Here is a 19,997-nt window from a genome sequence, read left to right on the forward strand (position 1 = left end):
TCAAGATCAAACTTTTTTTTGAAGTGCTTTTTAAAATTCTGTCAACAAGTCCAGTTAACAGGAATAACTTGTAATGACTCCAGTTTATATGTACAATTTTACATTCAACTCAGAGGGAAATGTACTTTAATATTATGTTTCCAGCTTTTACTTTGTTGAAATTATGATCTAATGAATAGATAATAGGAATAATAAAGGCAGTCACATAGAACTACATTATTTATATTCGGCATAGTAGGTCGCCAACTGCTTGGTAACAGAAGTCCAAAAAAAGTGTTACATTAGAATCACTTATAACTATGGAACAAATAAACATAGAGAAACGAAAAAGCATGCTACCACGTAGATAAAGAAGTCCCCTAACCTATAAACATATGGTTTCGACCGGTCAGACCCTCAAGGTCAGTGAGACGGATGGGGCGAAACATGCCTCGAAAACTGCGTCCCAGCGACAATTTTGTGTTTACTACTCTGTGAAATGGTAATGGATTGAGCGCGACGAGACTGATTAAATATACGCAAAAAAAATATATTTGGTAAACTGGAGCCTCAATTACTAAAATAACACAGAGTATAGAAACATTTTCAGAATACGATAATATTTCACAACTACAATAATTATTGGAGAAACCATGTTAATTCAGTTACAAAATGGCTACAGCCTGCAAAGATAATGGTTATATTCCAGGCAGAGCATAGAGCGTTCTTGATTTGTCTTAACTTTCAGAATAATTTTGGTGCCTTATTAGCTTCTTACTAAACAAAAAAGTGAAAAAGGGAGTCGAATATAATGCTGACAGTTCACCTCCTCTTGTTATAGAGGCTATGACAACAAAAGAGGTACTAAACACAATGTCATCTATGTACTTGAAAGACTGGGATATGAAACATATTCAACTCTAATTGTTTTTTTAACTTCTAATGGCAGATTTACATGATAATATCATTAACCTAAAGAATTAATATAATATACGAACTACTATACATAACAAAGATATATAAACTACAGATATATTGTCTTTGTGGGGACTCACTGAGGATAAGAGTCAGTCATTTTTATTCTGGCTTCCCAGTAGCGATCCCATTCTGTTCTGCTCAATTCTAATATTTCAATATGACAGGAATAAGTAATTTCAAAACATGAACGTCAGAAATTTCATAACTGGAATGCTCGTTTCTTTTGCAATTTCACTAATGAAAAAACAAACACAAGGTCCTACCTACCTTCAACAGCTGCCATGCTTTGTCTGCATGTATGTTTACACCTCCATATCGTCTCTCAGCATATAAAGAAAACCTAAAAGAGGATTAAACAGAAACAAAATAAATTAACTCTAAATTGAAATTTATACAGTCATGATGCTCAAAAATCATACTATCCCGCCTGCCTGGATGCTCTGTCCATCTGTCTGTCTGTCCATATTTATATATATATATATATATATATATATATATAGCCGGCCTGGGTAGCATAGTCGGATATAGCGCTGACCTTCTGTGCTCGAGGTTGCGGGTTTGATCCCAGCCCAGGTCGATGGCATTTAAGTGGTGCAGTAGATTTACTGGCATCCAAAGAACTCCTATGGGACAAAATTCCAGCACACCAGCAACGCTGATATAACGTGAGCATCGTTTGTAACCCCCCCCCCCACCCCCTGTTTTCTTTTGGAGAAAAAGGTGTTCGAACTCTGTATAGGACATAGGGTAAAGCAGACAGGGAAATGGTTACTGTCCATTGGGAATTTTGTCGTTTTAACATCCTCTTCATCAAATTTTAAGACTTTCAAGGCCTACACGGAGTACAAAGAAAAATTAAGTCAAGAATATAATTATTAACACATTTCTCGGTTCCATGATGAAAAATACAACAAAAAGGTGCCGGAATGCTGTTCCAGCACATTCCTCCAGTAAAAAAGTGCTATATACATATACAGAGTGTTTAAAAAATACGGGGCATAATTTCAGATATGTATTTCCCACATGTAGACTATCAAAATACTTCATTACAACATGTGTCGAGTTATGGCCTTCACAACATTGAAATTCACCGGAACGTTTTCTTTCCGCAGGTCGTTGTCATTACAGAAGATGTTCAAAATGTCCACCTCCTGCTTGAATACAGACCTCACATCGATGTCTCACTGACCTGCGAACACGATCCCAAACTCCAGGAGTATTGCGTATGTCCTCAGAACATGCCACAATTCGATTCCGAAGGGATTCCAAATCAGGCACCGGAGACGAATAAATCAATGATTTTAAATGGCCCCACAAGTAGAAATCGAGAGGGTTCAGATCAGGTGAGCGTGGAGGCCAAGCAATTGGGCCACCTCTACCTATCCATCAGCTCTTGATTTGAATACATGTCGCACAGTCTAACGCCTACACAACACTGAATGTAATCTTCGCCTCGGAATGAACTGTCAGAGTGCCCTCTTAATGTCTCCTTTGACAGCAACGACCTGCGGAAAGAAAAACGTTCCGGTGAATTTCAATGTTGTGAAGGCCATAACTCGGAAATAAAGCATTTCCGGACACATGTTGTAATGAACTATTTTGATTGTCTACATGTGGGAAATACATACCTGAAATTATGCCCCGTATTTTTTAAACACCCTGTACATAAAAGAGAGAAAAAGGAACTGACTGGGTCACTGGGTAAGAAGAAACTGCCTATTGAAGGATGCACTGGAAGGAATGGTGAATGGAAGAAAAGTTCGGGCAGAAGAAGATATCAGATGATAGACAACACTAAGAGATACATGGATCGTACCTGGAAACTAACCAATGCAAAAAGCACGAAATTAATCTAAAAATATCAATTAATGCTTAGGAGTCATTATGTAACTAACATGATACATATGACAACCTCACAACACCGTGCTAGCATGCTTGCTTGCACTCATATCTGACTACCAGCCAATTGAGATGAAAATAAAATGAGAGAGAGAGAGAGAGAGGAGGGAGGGAGAGATGTCCAATTGTCAAAGTTGAATCTGACGCACTTCAGTAGTCTGTATTTCCCAGTATGCAGTTCCGAAATGATGAAGACATTTCATATGCTAGAAATCTACTTTATATATCTCTAGCACATAAAATCCTGAAATTTATATTTTCAGTATTGGAGTGATTGAAAACTCAAAAAAGTTTCATATCCATTGTTCAAGAATTAAAACAGAAAATCAATATCCCGAATTTAAAAGGAAACCTACAAATTAAACCAAACCCTTTAACTCTATTAAATATGGAATATAATCTAAATTTAACAGAAGAAATACTGAAATCAGAAGTAAACATTGAAATACTAAAACAATTGTCTTTAGAGACAATTAATATTAGATACCATCCACAAAACTGGCTTCATTTATACACTGACGGATCCTTGATCTCCAGAGAACAAGGTGCCGGTGCAGGTGTTACGTGCTGTCTCTTCTCACTTTATAGATCTCGTCGGTATGGAACAACAAGTTTTGATGGAGAAATCATCGCAATAAGTGAAAGTCTCAGGAATCTTCTATGCCACATCAGTAAATTTAAAAATGCAGTTTTATTGTCAGACTCCAAAGCAGCTATTCTATCAATAGTCTCTAAACACACACCTTCATCTCAAACAGCAGAAATAACTAAAATGCTCTCTCAATTAATATCACTCAATAAAAGAATTGTATTCCAATGGATACCATCCCATTGTGGAATCCTGGGAAACGAGAATGCAGATGCTTTAGCAAAGAAGGGCAGCACTGCTACTTACAGACCTGTTACTAAATCTACGTATTACTCTGTGAAAAGATTTATTAAATCTACATATTTAGACTTCAACAACAAAATTTGATAACACAATCCCATGGGAAAAAATGGAACTCTCTGCATCAAAATCCACAGTTAATTCCCGATTTACCACGAAAATCGTCTGTAGCTGCATTTAGATTGGCAACAAGCCATGATTGTTTGGCCAAACACCTGCATAGAATTGGAATATATCAGTCCCCTAACTGTCCATTGTGCAACTCAAACCAAGAAATGGATTCGGAACACCTCAAAATCTGTGCTTCAGTGGCTGGTCATGATAATATCTTTGAAAAATATTGGAGTGCAAGAGGTCAAATGACTTTACTGTCAAACGCCTGGCATTAGAAAACAACAACATATTTTCAGTATTTATTACTCACCACTCGGTGAGATTTGCTGGCTGCGTCCTCCAACCCATCTCGGTCATCAGATCATACATCACATAGTTCTGGTTGATGCCTTCAGGTGTCAGACCTGTGCCAACCATTGTACCATTCTCCAGGTTTCGACCTTCAAAGACTCTCTGGTGGAAGAGAATTGCAAATATGTTTAATATCTCTGCCAATGGAGGGAGGGGGAGGGGATGGTCAGCATGTAAATGATCGCATGCATGAAAAAGAAACTTTCTCTCTCCTTCATACACAAGTAAACAAGCCTCACTGTACGCATTTTTAACTGGTTCCATAATCATTCTATCAAGAGGCTGAAGTTTATGCACAGTGTGTGGTGGCAGACTTAGCATGTTGATGTTGTGGGAGTGGGTGAAGTGAAGAGAATTACCTCTTAAGTCTTTATGACTGCAATGACCAGGCCATCAGCTATGAAAAAAGTGCCGAATTTAATTGAATTAAAAGTGAAAAATGTCATTTTTGGTCGTTTCAGTCTTGGTTTTCGGGGGAGGGGGCTATTTATAAGCAGTACCATAGAGCAACTTACGCGAAATGCGGATCGTTTGAGTACAAACTGCGTTACTGAGATGTGATTGGTTGGGAGGAATGTAAATAATTGATTAAATGACAATCTTACTCGTGTTAATTGTGTAAGCATGTGCGGCTTACAGCTGTTTCGGTGCTTCTTCACACCATCCTCAGAGCCTACTAGATCTCGGCGTCATCTCGAACTTCGCTGCCTGTTGTGTGGATGCGTTCGATTGTTGAGAAGTTCGAGATGACGCCGAGATCTAGTAGGCTCTAAGGATGGTGTGAAGGAGCACCGAAACAGCTATAAGCCGCACATGCTTACACAATTAACACGAGTAAGATCGCCATTTAATCAATTATTTATATTCAAGTGTTAAAAGTAGTGTACGAAAGATTCAACATGGGAGGAATGGTTGTAGCTACCACACACTCGCCCCAAATAACAGTTACAGAATTTCGAACATTATCAAAAGTTCAAACTTTTAAATAAAGATATGTTGTAAGAAGCCCATTCATATACAGGCCTATTTAAAAATAAATGTTTCAAATGACCACACACTTTCCACAATAACAGATACAAACACATCAAGGAATTTCCTTTCTTTCTACATCTGGGTGAATCTTGAGTCCCCTGACCCCCTCACCCTGTGGGTGAGCCACTGGGTGGGGAATAGGTTTTATAAGAAAGGAACGGAAAGGTGTCTAGTTTGCCTCACAGTATACAATATAGAAACCGAGGTTTATTTCTCTTAGAAAGTAAACCTGCTGAAGATTATTACTACATCACTCTGAGCCAAGTTTCAACTCGAAAACTCAGAATGTAATGGAAAGCATTGTAATTATTTAACTACTGAGAAAAACTATGTTCGAAATTTTTAAGGCACAAAACTAGATTTCCATACCAGTAATTAAAATTTAAATATAAATAATAGAACACATTTACTTACAATCTTGTTCTATGTGAATATTACAAACCGAGCTTTAATATCAAAATTTTAAATTAAACGGTTTTGTCCCATTTATATAATGAAATATGTCAATACCTGATTCACATTTTCTACAGCTCCATAGAGTCCCAGTGTTCCTCCGAAGTTATGAAGCATGCACCAGATAAAAGGTTGTCCATAATACGAGTGCAGTCTCTTATACTGAGGATTCAGTTCTGATTGTAGGTCAAGTATAAGCATCCGACCCTGGAACAAAGCAACCATGCAACATTATCAACCACAAGACATACTGTATTGTGTAAAAATGGTAATAGACATATCAAAATAAATCTACAAAGGCGAAAACAAAGTACATATATACCAGTATGTACAATTATTTAAACCCAAAAATGGCTAAATATTTCAAACAAAATATGTTGACAAAAAAATTACTAAAATATAAAATACTGTAGCCAAATTGACTTGTCTCAAATTAGGACGTAAAATTAATTAAATGAATGCAGTAACACTTTATGAAGATAGATTTCAGATTTATCTGAAATTATAAATTATAGCTGAACTCAGCAGCTAAGAATTCCATTGCTTATAACGAAAAAAAAAAAAAAATAAATAAAAAAAAAAATAATAATAATAATAATAATAATAATAATAATAACAACAAAAAATACAAATAGCTTTTAAGAAACCCAAATGTTCATTGCCGCCCTCACATAAGCCCGCCATTGGTCCCTATCCTATGCAAGATTAATCCAGTCCCTAACATCATATCCCACTTCCCTCAAATCTATTTTAATATTATCTTCCCATCTACGTCTTGGCCTCCTAAAGGTCTTATCCCTTCAAGTCTTCCAACTAATACACTATATGCATTTCTAGATTCACCCATATGTGCTACATGCCCTACCTATCTCAAACATCTGGATTTAATGATCCTCATTATGTTAGGTGAAGAATACAATGCGTGCAGTTCTGCATTGTATAATTTTCTCCATTCTCCTGTAACTTCATCCCTCTTAGCCCCAAATATTTTCCTAAGCACCTTATTCTCAAACACCCTTAAATTCTGTTCCTCTCTCAAAGTGAGAGTCCAAAGTTTCACAACCATACAGAACAACAGGTAATATAATTGTTTTATAAATTCTAACTTTCAGATTTTTTGACAGCAGACTGGATGATAAAAGCTTCTCATAACTGGGCGAATGAAGTAAGTCAAGTATCTGCCGTTAGTTAAAAAAATAAATACTAATAGCTTTATTTAATTTTAAATATGTGTTATAACAGAGCTAGGCTCCAATTATAGCAGCTACATACCATGAATTCACACTACAATAGAACAAACAAGATAAAATAAACAAAAAAAAGAATACAATACAACAGTAAGAAAAAAGAAAGCAACACATAAAAAGGAAAGAAAATAAGAAATGTCATGAAATAAAAAAAAATAGAAATATAAAAAAGGTCGAAAAAAGAGAAAGAAATCTCTACAATAAATTAAGTACTCCATGTTATGCATAGTATACACATGTTGTACATAATAATTACGGTGTAGGTCTATGTAATACTTATTTGTGATCTTATTGTCCTAGATATATTTATTAAGACACCAACAACGATAATGGCAAGAAGTACACATCAACAAAAAATTGATAAATAAAAAAATAAGTGATTCAAAGAAGCTCTCCTGTTTGCGAGATTAAGGACAGTGAATAAGTTGCACTTTGATAATCATATGCAAGTATTCATTGCATAAAAACGCAAGTAAAATGAAGAATAAAAAACATAATAATAATAATAATAATAATAATAATAATAATAATAATAATAATAATAATAATGTCTTTTATTTTTCTGCTGGGCGTTTGCACTAATAGTGGTTTACTCCCTACCCACCAGGCACAGCTCTGCTAAGTGCACTACTCTGTTGGACAGGTGATAGAGATGATAGGATGAGAGATGAAAAATGATCATGAAGCGGTAATGAGGATTGGGAAGAAGTCGGATCGTGGCCTTTGAAATCAGTACTATCCTAGCATTCACCCGGGATTAAAAATTAAACTCCAAATCTCCTGAATAAAAGATGAAAATGATAATCATTACACCACCATAGTGCACCATTAGCCAAACAGCACTGAAATTATGTGATGACAATGGAGGTCTCATCATCAAAATAGTTGAGAAACACTGGCAAAATAAAGAAAACTAAACCTGCTAGCAATAGCAAAACTGATGAAATAATTACCACAATTGCCTTTCATAGTAATTTGTAGTATCTGTAGATACATGTTTATAACATAGCACATCATTAGCCAAACAGCTGGAGAGTTGGCTTTCCACACTGGTAATCTGAGTTCCAATGTCAGTAGGTCTAAGTGAAATTTGTGGTGGACAAAAACAGTGTTTGGTGGTGGGTATTCGTAGAGTATACTTCTGTTTCCCCTACTGACAGTCCACCATTGCTTCATTAATCATCATCATGCAGTGGTATGTAATTTGCCTTCCAATGCGCACAATGCCTACAGCGGCAAGAAGAAGTACAGCTTTGGTGCATCATTCATTGGTGGAGATGCTTAAGTGAATGATACAAAATCAAATATCCGCCAATGCACATATAAAAAAAAAAATATTTATATCACTTACACTTATCTGTCAAAGCAATGAAATCAATGGAAATTGACAAAAAGAAATATTTCCGTAACAAAACTTTATGATGATCTATATTTAAAAGTGAACAACAAGAAATTTTTACAACGTTCAACCTTCAACTCATTCAAAGTTGGCATGAATGCAAATAAGGTAGACAATGCAAGTAATACGGAAAATGCACAAAACAAGGGAAACCATACAAATACAATAATTGAATGTGGTTAATATGACACCTCGCCATAGCAACAGTCGTTAAGAAGTACAGCTTTTATCTGTATTAAACACATATTATTATTTATTATTTTGTAACGAAATATTATTAATAAGCAACTCGCTTATAGTGGCATTTAGCAATAGTGTAAATTAAAAAAAAATTCATATTCTATGTACGTTAAACAAAGACTGTCATTAAGAGGAATTTGGAAATAGCTGGTAATGTCATACTGGCTTCATTTACTGTGACAAAAGCATTTTATGGGCCAAGAACTGAAATTCTAAGAAAAGAGATGAAATGTGGAGTAGTCCGAACTTTTTCGTCTGTTGTGCCAACAATTCTTTATAAACAATAGCAGACCAAGTTGTATACTGTACTGTAATTCAGATATTCAGTTTACAAACATACACTACAATGGAGCAAGATCCAAAGAAAAAAAGTCTGAGGTGTGGAAGATAAAATTAATGTTAAAAAACAAATCGACAGTGGTAAAAAGAAAGCTGGTGAGGCTCGTGAATTTGATTTGATTAAGGACGAGTTGTGAATGATTTACAGACGCAGTATTTTGCATCATTTCTTCAACCCACATTCTTAAATTGTGAGCATTGTATTTCAAGTATTGTACATTATAATATTTTACTCCGTATTTCATTATTGTCTGCAATCTAGTACAGTATTTTTGCTTTTCAAAATAATAAACAAGAATGGTGTAAAATTATAGTACTGTAGCCCTATAAAAGTTACAAATTAAATTATAATAGTGTGCAAAATACGTAATATCCTGAATGCATATTTTTTTCTTTGAAATTTATTTACTGTATTTTTTTTATAGTGAAACTTGTTTATTTTTTTAATATTCTTTGCAGGTTATTTTACGACGCTTTATCAACATCTTAGGTTATTTAGCGTCTGAATGAGATGAAGGTGATAATGTTGGTGAAATGAGTCCGGGGTCCAGCACCAATAGTTATCCAGTATTTGCTCATATTGGATTGAGGGAAAACCCTGGAAAAAACCTTAACCAGGTAACTTCCCACAACTGGCAATCGAACCTGGGCCACCTGGTTTCGCGGTCAGACGCGCTAATCGTTGCTCCACAAGTGTGTACACTTGTTTATTGCGACATCATTTCTTTAGTCCCTTCTATGATGCTATAACCGAATTCAACTGTATAAGATGGTTAGAACAGTGAACGGAAACAGATAAGTGTCAAAACCAGAAAGTCAGAAGAAGGAGAAGAAGATGAAGATAAAGCAAATGAAATAATGCATTACAAATAACAAAACAGTAACAGAAAACAATAAGAACAAAGTGAAAGTAGTAATATGAGTAAGACAATGTAAATAATGCAAATAACAAAACCATGCATAATTATAAATAACAAAGTAAATAATGTAAATTTAAATAAAATAAAAAATAAAATGACAGTAATAAAAAATTAATGTCACAAAATATGCTTTCTTTCTTTATTTATTTTTTACTGCAGAACATAAAAGAAATATCACGGAAAGGATGAAACAAAGCAATGATATTAAATTAAGAAGAAAAATGATACATTCATCTGTACAGAGAAAAAAGGGTCGTATCAGTACAAACAGGGAAAGAAAAAACCAACTTGGCAAACTACTGTACATAACTTACAAGTGGCACGCTCGTGAGGAATGCCTCAGTTTGCGCCTCTCCCCAGAACGCCATACTGTTGACGAACAGCCAGCCTTGCAGCATCCTGCATGCAACAACATGCCATTAATCACATGCAGCAATGTTGTCACAGATTTCGATTGAAGCCGACATTCATAATGAAATTCTTCACTGGATATTTAAGAACAAGAATACCGGTATCTCTTTAACCCACATAGTACAATGCGATCAGTTTTGCTTTCAGCCAGAGTGTTTTGCCTATGGGCTAGTGCACTGCTCGTTAGCTGGGTAGCCGGGTCTCAGCGATTAGCAGGAGAGTAAAACAATAAAACAAACCAACCATACAACAATACACAAACAAATTTAAGAGGCTCAAAAGAGGTGTTGAAATTGTCCTTCTTCATTCTCCACACATTCTCTGTATCTCTTTAAGAAATTATTCATCAAATTTTCCAGAATCCACTCACAAAATGTGCACATACATATGGGGTCACCTGGTTGAAGAGCATGTGCCATAGTTATTTTATACAGCTTGAAGTGCAATAATTTAGTAGCCTTTTGCACAGACTCATATGAAAGTCCCACTTGTGCAAGATGACGAAAAGATTTTCTAGGAGAGTTTTCTAAACAATTACGAATGTCAAGTAATCTTTCTTTGGTGCGAATGCTATGCTGTTTTTTTGGTTTCTTAGGCTGGACAATTCCAGTTTCCTGAAATTTATGATAAAGATTATGGACTGTTTTACGATCTGGAGCATCTCCGCCCAGGAATCTTTCTTGAAACCGTCTTCGAACTTCACGAGCTGACTGAGTTAACACATATCAATCGTAAATAAAGACATGCTGTGCTATTGTAAACTCACAAGGCATAATACACTTTATATATACTGTCGAATTAAGTAACGAACAACACACATCCGGGAACAGCTGTGCTACGACTGTGAGAATCAGCAAGGTCAACAAGTAAGCAAGCAGGCTTGCTACTCCTTCCAGTGCGCAGCAAACGAGTGGCGGCTCGCTCATAGGAAAAACCCTGCGCTATGGGGGAAAGCTAATTGATCGCACTTATTACACATTGCAACTTCTAATTAAAAAAAAAATCATATTGTGGTATTATTTTACCTCAAATAACACTACTATTAAATACCTGGAAATTTGTAAAAGGAGAAAGAAAATTAATTTATTATAGATATAACATGTCCACTTACTTTATATATAATTTAAAAATTCCAATAACAGAGCAGCTGAAAAGACGCATTTTTTGTTAAAATACCGAAACAAAATTTACGTCAGTTACGCACATATATGACGAGTGCAGTGCAGTACATGCATTAATAAATGAAAGGAAAGATAGCACTTCAACTTGCAGACATTTTAAAATTAAGGCACCAGTATGGAATCTAGGATGATGTAACTTCAGTTTTTTTTTGCCTTCCCTTAAAAAATAAGAACTGATCTGCAATTTAAAGAAAATATATTTGCAATACATACTTAACTAGCCAATAAAAGCATTTACATGAGTCATTAATTTAATAATAAAAACTATTATCCGTATTATATTATCTTACTCAATGTAAAAAAAAAAAGCATTTGTTATCTAGTATGAACTAAATATCTCCAGCATAATCTGTATGTTAGAAAAAAATTAACGGATTACAACATTTATCTACATTTTTTATGTCATAATCATATCCAGACGAGGAAAAAGGACTGAAAAGATCTAGCAGAACTCTACTGGGAAGCACAAGGACTAATAGTGTGAAATAAAGCTCTAGTTACTTGAAAATAACTATAAAATAATTATATTCAGTATAAATGAAATAATTAGACCTATAAATCGAGACTGAAATATTTAAATATGGTGCAAATTGTAATTACTGGATTACTGAAAGAATTACAAGCAAATGGCATGCAGAGTACTGTTGTTAGTATGAGCATGTGCAATGCATGCTAGCTAGAACATCCCTTTACTCACTGTCGGAACAGCAGTGATGTAAGCACGGACTTTCTCTGTGGTCCAAAATAACATGTTGTGAACGAACACCCAGTTCTGCTTCAGCCTTCAAAAATGCAAACACTTTGCTGTCATAAAATATCTTACTCTGCATGAATCAACATATGTTTGCAGAAGCATGGTTAAGTCTTCACTTATAATTTATTACAGGTCATGAGAAATTTAAAAATGAAGAAGAAAAATATAAAGGAAAGTAGAGACAGAGAAAGTCACAGAAAAGAAGAAAAAAATTTAACAACTGTATAAATGGATGGATGGATGGATGGATGAAAGCGGGCAATACAATGTTTGAAAACTAGTGACAGTACCAGTACTTATGCTTAATAACATCATCATCATCATCATCATCATCATCATCATCATCATCAGCAGCAGCAGCAGCAGCAGCAGAATGGAACTAATTTCGAAAAGATAGGAATGTGAACTCACTACACTACCACACAAATAACTATTCAAACTTACAAAAATAAAATACAAAAATAATATATAAATAATATTAGTTTACATATATCCCAAGTATTAAATTCTAATTAATTGATTAACTAGCGGACTTACTCGTGTTAATTATGTAAGATTTGTGCGGCTTACAGTTGTTTCAGTGCTTCACGCACCATCCTCAGAGGATGAGTAGGCTCTGAGGATGGTGCGTGAAACACTGAAACAACTGTAAGCCGCACAAATCTTACATAATTAACACGAGTAAGTCCGCTAGTTAATCAATTAATTATATTCAAGTGTTAAAAGTAGTGTACGCAAGATTCAAAATGGAATATTAAATTCTGTCTACACATATAATGAGTCCCAGCGAACGTTCCAGGTGTGTCAGTTGGCTGATCAGCAGCAAGTCCCACCCCGCTATCGCTGCTCCTTGCATCTGCAGAATCACGACGCTTTGCCGGGTTAAAATTTATGTACTATATTGTATTAACAATATTCGTATGTTCGGCCACAGAATTATTTGCAAAGAGTTATGGCCTGCTTGTTCTAACACCATGCGATTTTTATTTCAGGGGAACACTGAAAAATAAAGTTTATGAAACTAATTTTCACACACTGGAGGAACTTCAAACAGAAATTCGTTTTATTAGTGCAGAGGAAATGATGCCTGTGAATAATAGTTTCTCACGACAATGTGAATTATGTATCACATAAGATGGGCAATGCTTTCAGCAGCTACTATAAGATGATGAGTACCAAATGTTATTAATAAAACATATATGTAAGTTTTTACCTGACGAAGCAGAGTGAGTTAGAGGATGCAAGGAAGAGTTATAGCAGGGGAGAGGGTCACAGGTCAGCTGACAGGAACACTGGGAACGTTTGCTGGCAATCACTATATTACAACATAAAATTTATACAGTTCCTATTCACCTCTTAATAGTTTTATCAAAATTAATTTCATGACAGTCAAAACTGTAATTAAAAAACAAGTTGTGACTGTGTTGGGAACACTGTAGTGACTTTCACGTGAACACATCTGGCTTAAATCAACAAATCTAGACGAAATCTTTCGTTTGGCACCAAAATAAGCATGCTAGCACATTGGAATTGCAAGATATACTGTCCTGAAATTTTCACCCATTCACAAAATGGCCACCAGTCGGCACGGGCCCCCACTCGCACTTCATGCATGTGTGGTATCAACTCAAAGTCATTCTCGTATCATAGTTATAGACCCGATTGAACGAGACCACATTTATTTCAATTGTGTTATTAGTCACGAAGTTACAGTGTTGGAATGGAATGTTATGTTTTATTTAATGACGCTTGCAACTGCAGAGGTTATATCAGCGTCACCGGATGTGCCGGAATTTTGTCCCGCAGGAGTTTTTACATGCCAGTAAATCTACTGACATGAGCCTGTCGCATTTAAGCACACTTAAATGCCATTGACCTGGCCCGGGATCGAACCCACAACCTTGGGCATAGAAGGCCAGCTGTGGGAATGAATCACCCTGCAAACGTTACATCACTGTTTCCTTTCTGCTATCCCATGTATCAGTCTGATTTTAAAGATGTATTCACGTCAAAATTAAAGAAAACAATTTCGGTAAAGAAATGATAACTTATACCAGCACAAACAATATTTACAAGAACTGGTAAAAAATAAATAAATATTATAAGTTAAGTGATTATGTGAAAAGGTAATGAAGATGTGAGGTTTGTTAGGGAATTGCAGATGGTACATGAGATTAAGGAAAATGGAATGAAATAGCTGAAACTGATGCCAAAGGAGGACATTGTAGATTGTTTTGAAAACTGGAAGGGCTGCAGGAACAAGTGTGTGAGGTGCCAAGAGAAGTACTTTGTAAGGGACTGAGGTGCCACTATCCTGCGAAAGCTTTTACTTTTTAACAATAAATGGCTGGATACCTACTAGACAGACCTCATACTGATAATAAAATAAGATGGAACATAAAAGAACAGAATAGGATAGGACAGAAAACAGAATATACAGCAGAACAGACTGCAATGTAACAAAACAAAGTAAAACATTACAGAATATAATGGATTAAAAAAATGGGCAGATTAGATTAGTTCTGAGCACTTCTAACATCAACAGGTTCTTTCTTCCCATTTCTTAATCATTAAAGAAGTGGATTTAATTGAACAGCCTTAAAACCTTAGTTTTAAAGTCTTATTTACGAATCCCTTTGGTGAGGTCATGTCATCAGTAGTATAATGATTAACATGCTTGCCAGTGGACCCCTGATTCTTGAATTCAAAGCCAGCAAACGTTTTTAAATATGACAAAAAATCCTTAGCATGACTTTATTAACAAAGCAAGTGAAGCTGGGAGGCAAGCTTTGAGAATCATGTACCGGTAATAGATTTATGAGGCGCAAAAGAGCTCGAGGAAAAATTTCTCACCCATGTTCAAGTTCAGTTTTTGTAGCCATCATTCTAACTACCACTTTTTCATTGCAGTTAATGAATTCAGCATTCCAAGTGACCGCACATTACAAATGGAATTCAACTGTGTCAGACTATCATACTCCAAATACCTTAGCTGGAGGTATTATATAGTGGTAAACTATATTATATCTCGTGTGAAGTGTTAATGAACACGTTCCAACTCACCAAACAGCAGTTGTGTCCACAGCAGTCATAGCTGAGAAAATGGCGTTGCTGACTTGAGCCAGATAGGTTAGGTTTGCAGTTTGTGGCACCATCTCATTGAATGTGTCGCAGTTGTAGATGTGGTCTGTTCCGAACTCAGCAATCAGCTACCAGAAAGAAAACAAATTGTAGTTTTTCCTTAAAGACTCTTCACATTCTCTTGTGATCCAAGTGGTCCCAAGGCACCACAAGTACAAATTAAATCTACTTGTCACAAAAAGAATTTATCGCCATAGTAAAAATCTTATTTACTGTATATAAATATTCTTAACTAATATTTGTTAATTTACATATCTATTAATTATTACTATTGCCAAAACAAAGTAATATATTCTTTAATTATTTATGATGTAAATTAAAGAATACATAAATTTTGGAAAGTAATTAAAGTAACACATTTACGTTGCCTCTAGAATGATAGTCAAAATATTAATTCTATCTTTCTCTTCGACAGTTTGTCTATGGGAAATGTGCGAGCAGATTTTTGGAGCCATATACAAGCTTATTTGAAATTCGCAAAGGAATCAATCAATCTTCTTAATGTATCCAGCTGTTTGCTGACAACATAAAGTCCACTATAGTCCACTGTAGTCTATTCAGAAGCAAAATCCATTCTCTGTAATATAAAACATGAGGCTAAAAAAGAATTCGCAAAGGAATGATTTAAAAGAAAATCCTCAAAGTTGGTTCCATTTCATTTCTTTTTTTTTCTGATACCACCTGAAGCCTATTGCATGAAAGATACTAGCAGCAAGTGACAATTTACCAATGAATAGAATGTTTCAAAAAGATTGTAAAAAACTTCGTGGGGTTGTAGGGCAGGACATTTGGAGCCATTTGAGATAGAGAATGCATGTCCACTGAAGCTTCCTTTCGGAGCTACGTCAGTGTGAAAATGCTAATGCCTGCAGGTAGCCAAGTTGCTTAAAATTAAAGGTCTTTTTGGTGCCTGATAGATGTGTCCGTGTTTAAAAAAGATTGAAGAAAAAACTTCGTGGGGTGGTAGGGTAGGACATTTGAAGCCACTTAAGATACGGAATGCATGTCTACCAGGCACAAAAAAGGGCCTTTAATTTCAAACTACCTACTTGCCCACTGCAGGGGTTAGCACTTTACAATGACGTAGCTCTGAAAGGGCTTTGGCGGACATGCATTCCCTATCTCAAACAGCTCAAAATGCTCTGCCATTCCACTAAGCTTTTACAATATTGTTTAAACACTTGTATGGATAACAAATAACAAGCTATAGTAATTTCTGTTGCATAAAACAATCTTACTAATTTGTCATGATTAGTATATTTTACTAGTAATAGTAATTTTAGCATAATGCAACAAGCAACAAGCTCCAGGTTGTCTTTCAATATTTCTGGTCCATTTCATAAACTATCATCTTGTCTAAATGAAGGGTGCTATTTAATATTATATTTTATATATTACTAAGTTCGAGAAAGTTATCTATCACCCCTGACTTTTAAATTTTCTTATCTCATATATTTGCAGTAATTACTAGAAAAAATATGGTTATAAACTATAGACATTATAAATGTTAAATAACATTTTTCGAACGATTTGCAGGATGAAACATCATTCATATAATACATTTTAGGGATGTGTCTTAAGATAGGTACAAAATAAAGTGTACAAATGTATTTTTAACCCCTTTTGGTGACTTTAAAACAAATGACTACGGAATTTAATACAGATTTCAATCTCAGTTGTTACATATTTATAATCCTCTCTGCTTCAAAAACAACCAGCCTCCACTCAACATTTGAATATAAATTCTTACCAATGTGTACCCTGGCTTCATGATCATCATGATTCCTGAAAGCTAATTCCTATTTAGAAACAAATTATTTTAACCATGAATTAAATACTATTATAGTCACAATCATGCCATGGTATGAAAGAAAAATTTCACAACCTCGAGCGGGAATCGAACCTGCGACTTCCTGGTCTCCGGTTCGATTCCCGCTCGAGATGGTGAAATTTTTCTTTCATACCATGGCATGATTGTGACTATAATAGTATTTAATTCATTAATATGTCACATCAACGGACATATATACGTCACCCAAAAATCGTAAGATGAAGATTATATTTTAACCACACGAATAAGGATTTGTCTAGTCTTTTTTCTTTCTTTCTGATTACATATGTCAATTGGTAATTGAAATTGCTGATTTACGCAAAATTCTATTATTGTTTTATTACATTTACTTATGTTAGCTGTTTAAGACTGTAATGTGATAAGATAATATCTGTCTTCTCTTTTAACTTGTTAGTCAGTATTATTCCAATCATTCTTTATTGGACAAACAGAAGCCAAAGCCAGAAGAAAAGTGTGTTCAGCTTATTAGTAAGAGCAGCTAGTACCGGTACCATTGGTGTGTTTGCAATAAGTGACAGAACACAGGTCTCACACTCACTTCGGATAAGAACATGCTGCCAACAGTTCTGAACAGAGGATCAGTGGGGTCCAGAAGATAGGGACTGAAATCACAAACATTAACAACGTTTTAATATAAATTCTCAACAACAGATATCATACAACAGGAAAAAACATTTAATTCTCACAATTATAACATTTTTCTGCAATTTAAATTAGTAAAAACAAACTAAAAATTCAGTTTTATACAGCAACATCAGCAGTATTTTATTTAACGATGCTTCAACGATGACCAATGAATTTTGCCTGGAGCCCTCTATCAGACACAGGCATTCTATTCTTCTTTCTTCTTCTTGACAAGGATCTTCAAACTTTACAGCCTTCCCATAGGAAGTTATGAAGCAAGTTTTCTTGGATTATTTAAGGGGGGAGGTACACCTTTTGCTAGTATAATTTTATTGGAATTTCAAATTTTTTCCCCTCAGAATGTATAAATTCTTTAATAATAAAAATTGGCATGCTTAGTATACATTATTTGTATATCACCATTCAAGTTTGATATTTTTGAAAACCTAATAATTATTATTATCATTTTTTTTAATTATGAAAATTTGTGGAGTACCAGTATTTTGTTCAGTTGGACAATGTTTACATGATAACTCAGAAAGTACTTAAGATATTTTAATGAAATTTTGCTACACATATAGTTCTCCCATGTGAACAACATATAGAATCTTTAATGCAGGATGTGTAGTTTATTTTAAAAAATAATAATATTAATCAATTTCTTTTAATTTACTATTATCATTTTTTAAATTGTCCCTTACTATTTTTGTACTTTTAATTAATTTATTTGGTTGTGACAGGAAACAATGCATTTAATAAATTTTCAAACTTGTCTTATGTTGATAAAATCTTTGATCCAAGGTTATCATCATTCAATATCTGTTTCTTGGAATGTTCAATTTTGATGTGGATGAAGGGGGGACACACATGTATGCACGCACGCACGCACGCACGCACGCACACATACCAAAAAAAAACGAGAAAGGAAAAAGTAGTGGAAAAAATTAAGAAAAGAAACAAAGGAAGAAATTAAGAAAGAAAAAGAGATTACCTAAAGCAGAAAGAAGAGAGAAAAAATAAAACTAGAAAGAAAATAAAGGAAAAAAATGGAAGAAAAAGATGAGAGAAAAAAAGAACATACATAACATTTAAAATGCAAGTCTCAAACACAAACACGCATATAGATATATATACATAAATACATACCAGCAATATTCATCACGGAAGTTGCACCAATCTGCCATCAAAGACAATGAAGCATCTGGGTACAAGCTGTAAGTATTACAGTGAAAAAGATTGAAGAATCAGATGAAATTTTAATTCACGTCAAAATATATTAAATTACTCCAAAATAAAGTTATGTACAGTAGGTGTAGCAGACAAGCAATACATACCGCTTAAATGCACGAGGCACATGGCCGGCAAATGCTGGCAGAACTGGCACAATTCCCAATTCCCTCATGCGATCCAGAATGAAATGCTGCAGAACAAGAGACTGTCTGTGCCAAGAATTAGGAAGGGGTCCGCCAAAACCTCGCATGTTGCCCATTCGCATCCTAGATAAAATTAAATTTGTTTTCATGATCCAAAAATTTAAAGAAAATATTGTCTCTGTATCCTTAACACTGTGGCCAGCCTAATTGCATTAGAATAAAACAGCAGAGTTCAACATTTTATTACTTGTACTATTTTGATTTTTATTTTAAACTGCTTCCAAAAAAAAAAACCACTGGAGCTCACTTTCAGTAAATCTTCCTTTGATTTTTTTATTTCAATAATTTTTAGTTAGTTATTTAATAATAATGACAATGTATAAACTACTAGGTTATGTAGCATTGGTGAAAATAATAGTGATAGCAAAATGGCATTTGGCAAGATGCAGAGGATTCACCATGTGATTTGATTACCTATTTCCCTTAAAATTGAGGAAAACCTTAGAAAAAAATCCTACCAGATAATTCCACAACCAAGCATAGCTCTGGATTTGTAGACAAGAACATCTACTACCCAAGCTATATTGGTGCCAATTTCAAATAAAGACCCATTCAATCGCTATTAAAAATTATTATATTTTATATGCATTGCACGGTCGACTCTAGTAGAAGATCAGAAGGCTGAATTTGGCAACATTGTGTCACCTGCTCTTGTTAGTCATTATGCTGTCATACATGTCACCATTAGAATCAAACAGTTCAAAAGTTAATATCAGAACTATACAGTTAAAAAGTTAATCATACGTCATATAAGGAATCAG

At 34.8% G+C, this 19,997-nt stretch overlaps 1 protein-coding gene across 5 annotated transcripts in view; it reads right to left on the reverse strand.

Annotated features, from left to right (window-relative positions):
- Naglu (N-acetyl-alpha-glucosaminidase) overlaps window positions 1-19,997 on the reverse strand; it is a 47,712-nt gene that overhangs the window by 19,431 nt on the left and 8,284 nt on the right. For 3 of the 5 annotated variants that reach the window (XM_069816255.1, XM_069816257.1, XM_069816254.1), the window contains 8 exons: window positions 19,138-19,299; window positions 18,950-19,015; window positions 17,718-17,781; window positions 15,250-15,395; window positions 10,155-10,239; window positions 5,753-5,902; window positions 4,170-4,312; window positions 1,225-1,297 (listed from right to left, as the gene is read on the reverse strand). In XM_069816255.1, the coding sequence (XP_069672356.1) occupies window positions 1,225-1,297; window positions 4,170-4,312; window positions 5,753-5,902; window positions 10,155-10,239; window positions 15,250-15,395; window positions 17,718-17,781; window positions 18,950-19,015; window positions 19,138-19,299 (889 nt within the window). Of the gene's footprint in view, window positions 1-1,224; window positions 1,298-4,169; window positions 4,313-5,752; window positions 5,903-10,154; window positions 10,240-12,129; window positions 12,215-15,249; window positions 15,396-17,717; window positions 17,782-18,949; window positions 19,016-19,137; window positions 19,300-19,997 lie in introns of all 5 variants that reach the window. The other 2 variants (XM_069816258.1, XM_069816256.1) reach the window with 1 other exon arrangement.

The sequence above is a fragment of the Periplaneta americana genome, chromosome 17 (assembly GCF_040183065.1).
Source record: "Periplaneta americana isolate PAMFEO1 chromosome 17, P.americana_PAMFEO1_priV1, whole genome shotgun sequence".
NCBI classification, from domain to species: Eukaryota; Metazoa; Arthropoda; class Insecta; order Blattodea; family Blattidae; genus Periplaneta; species Periplaneta americana.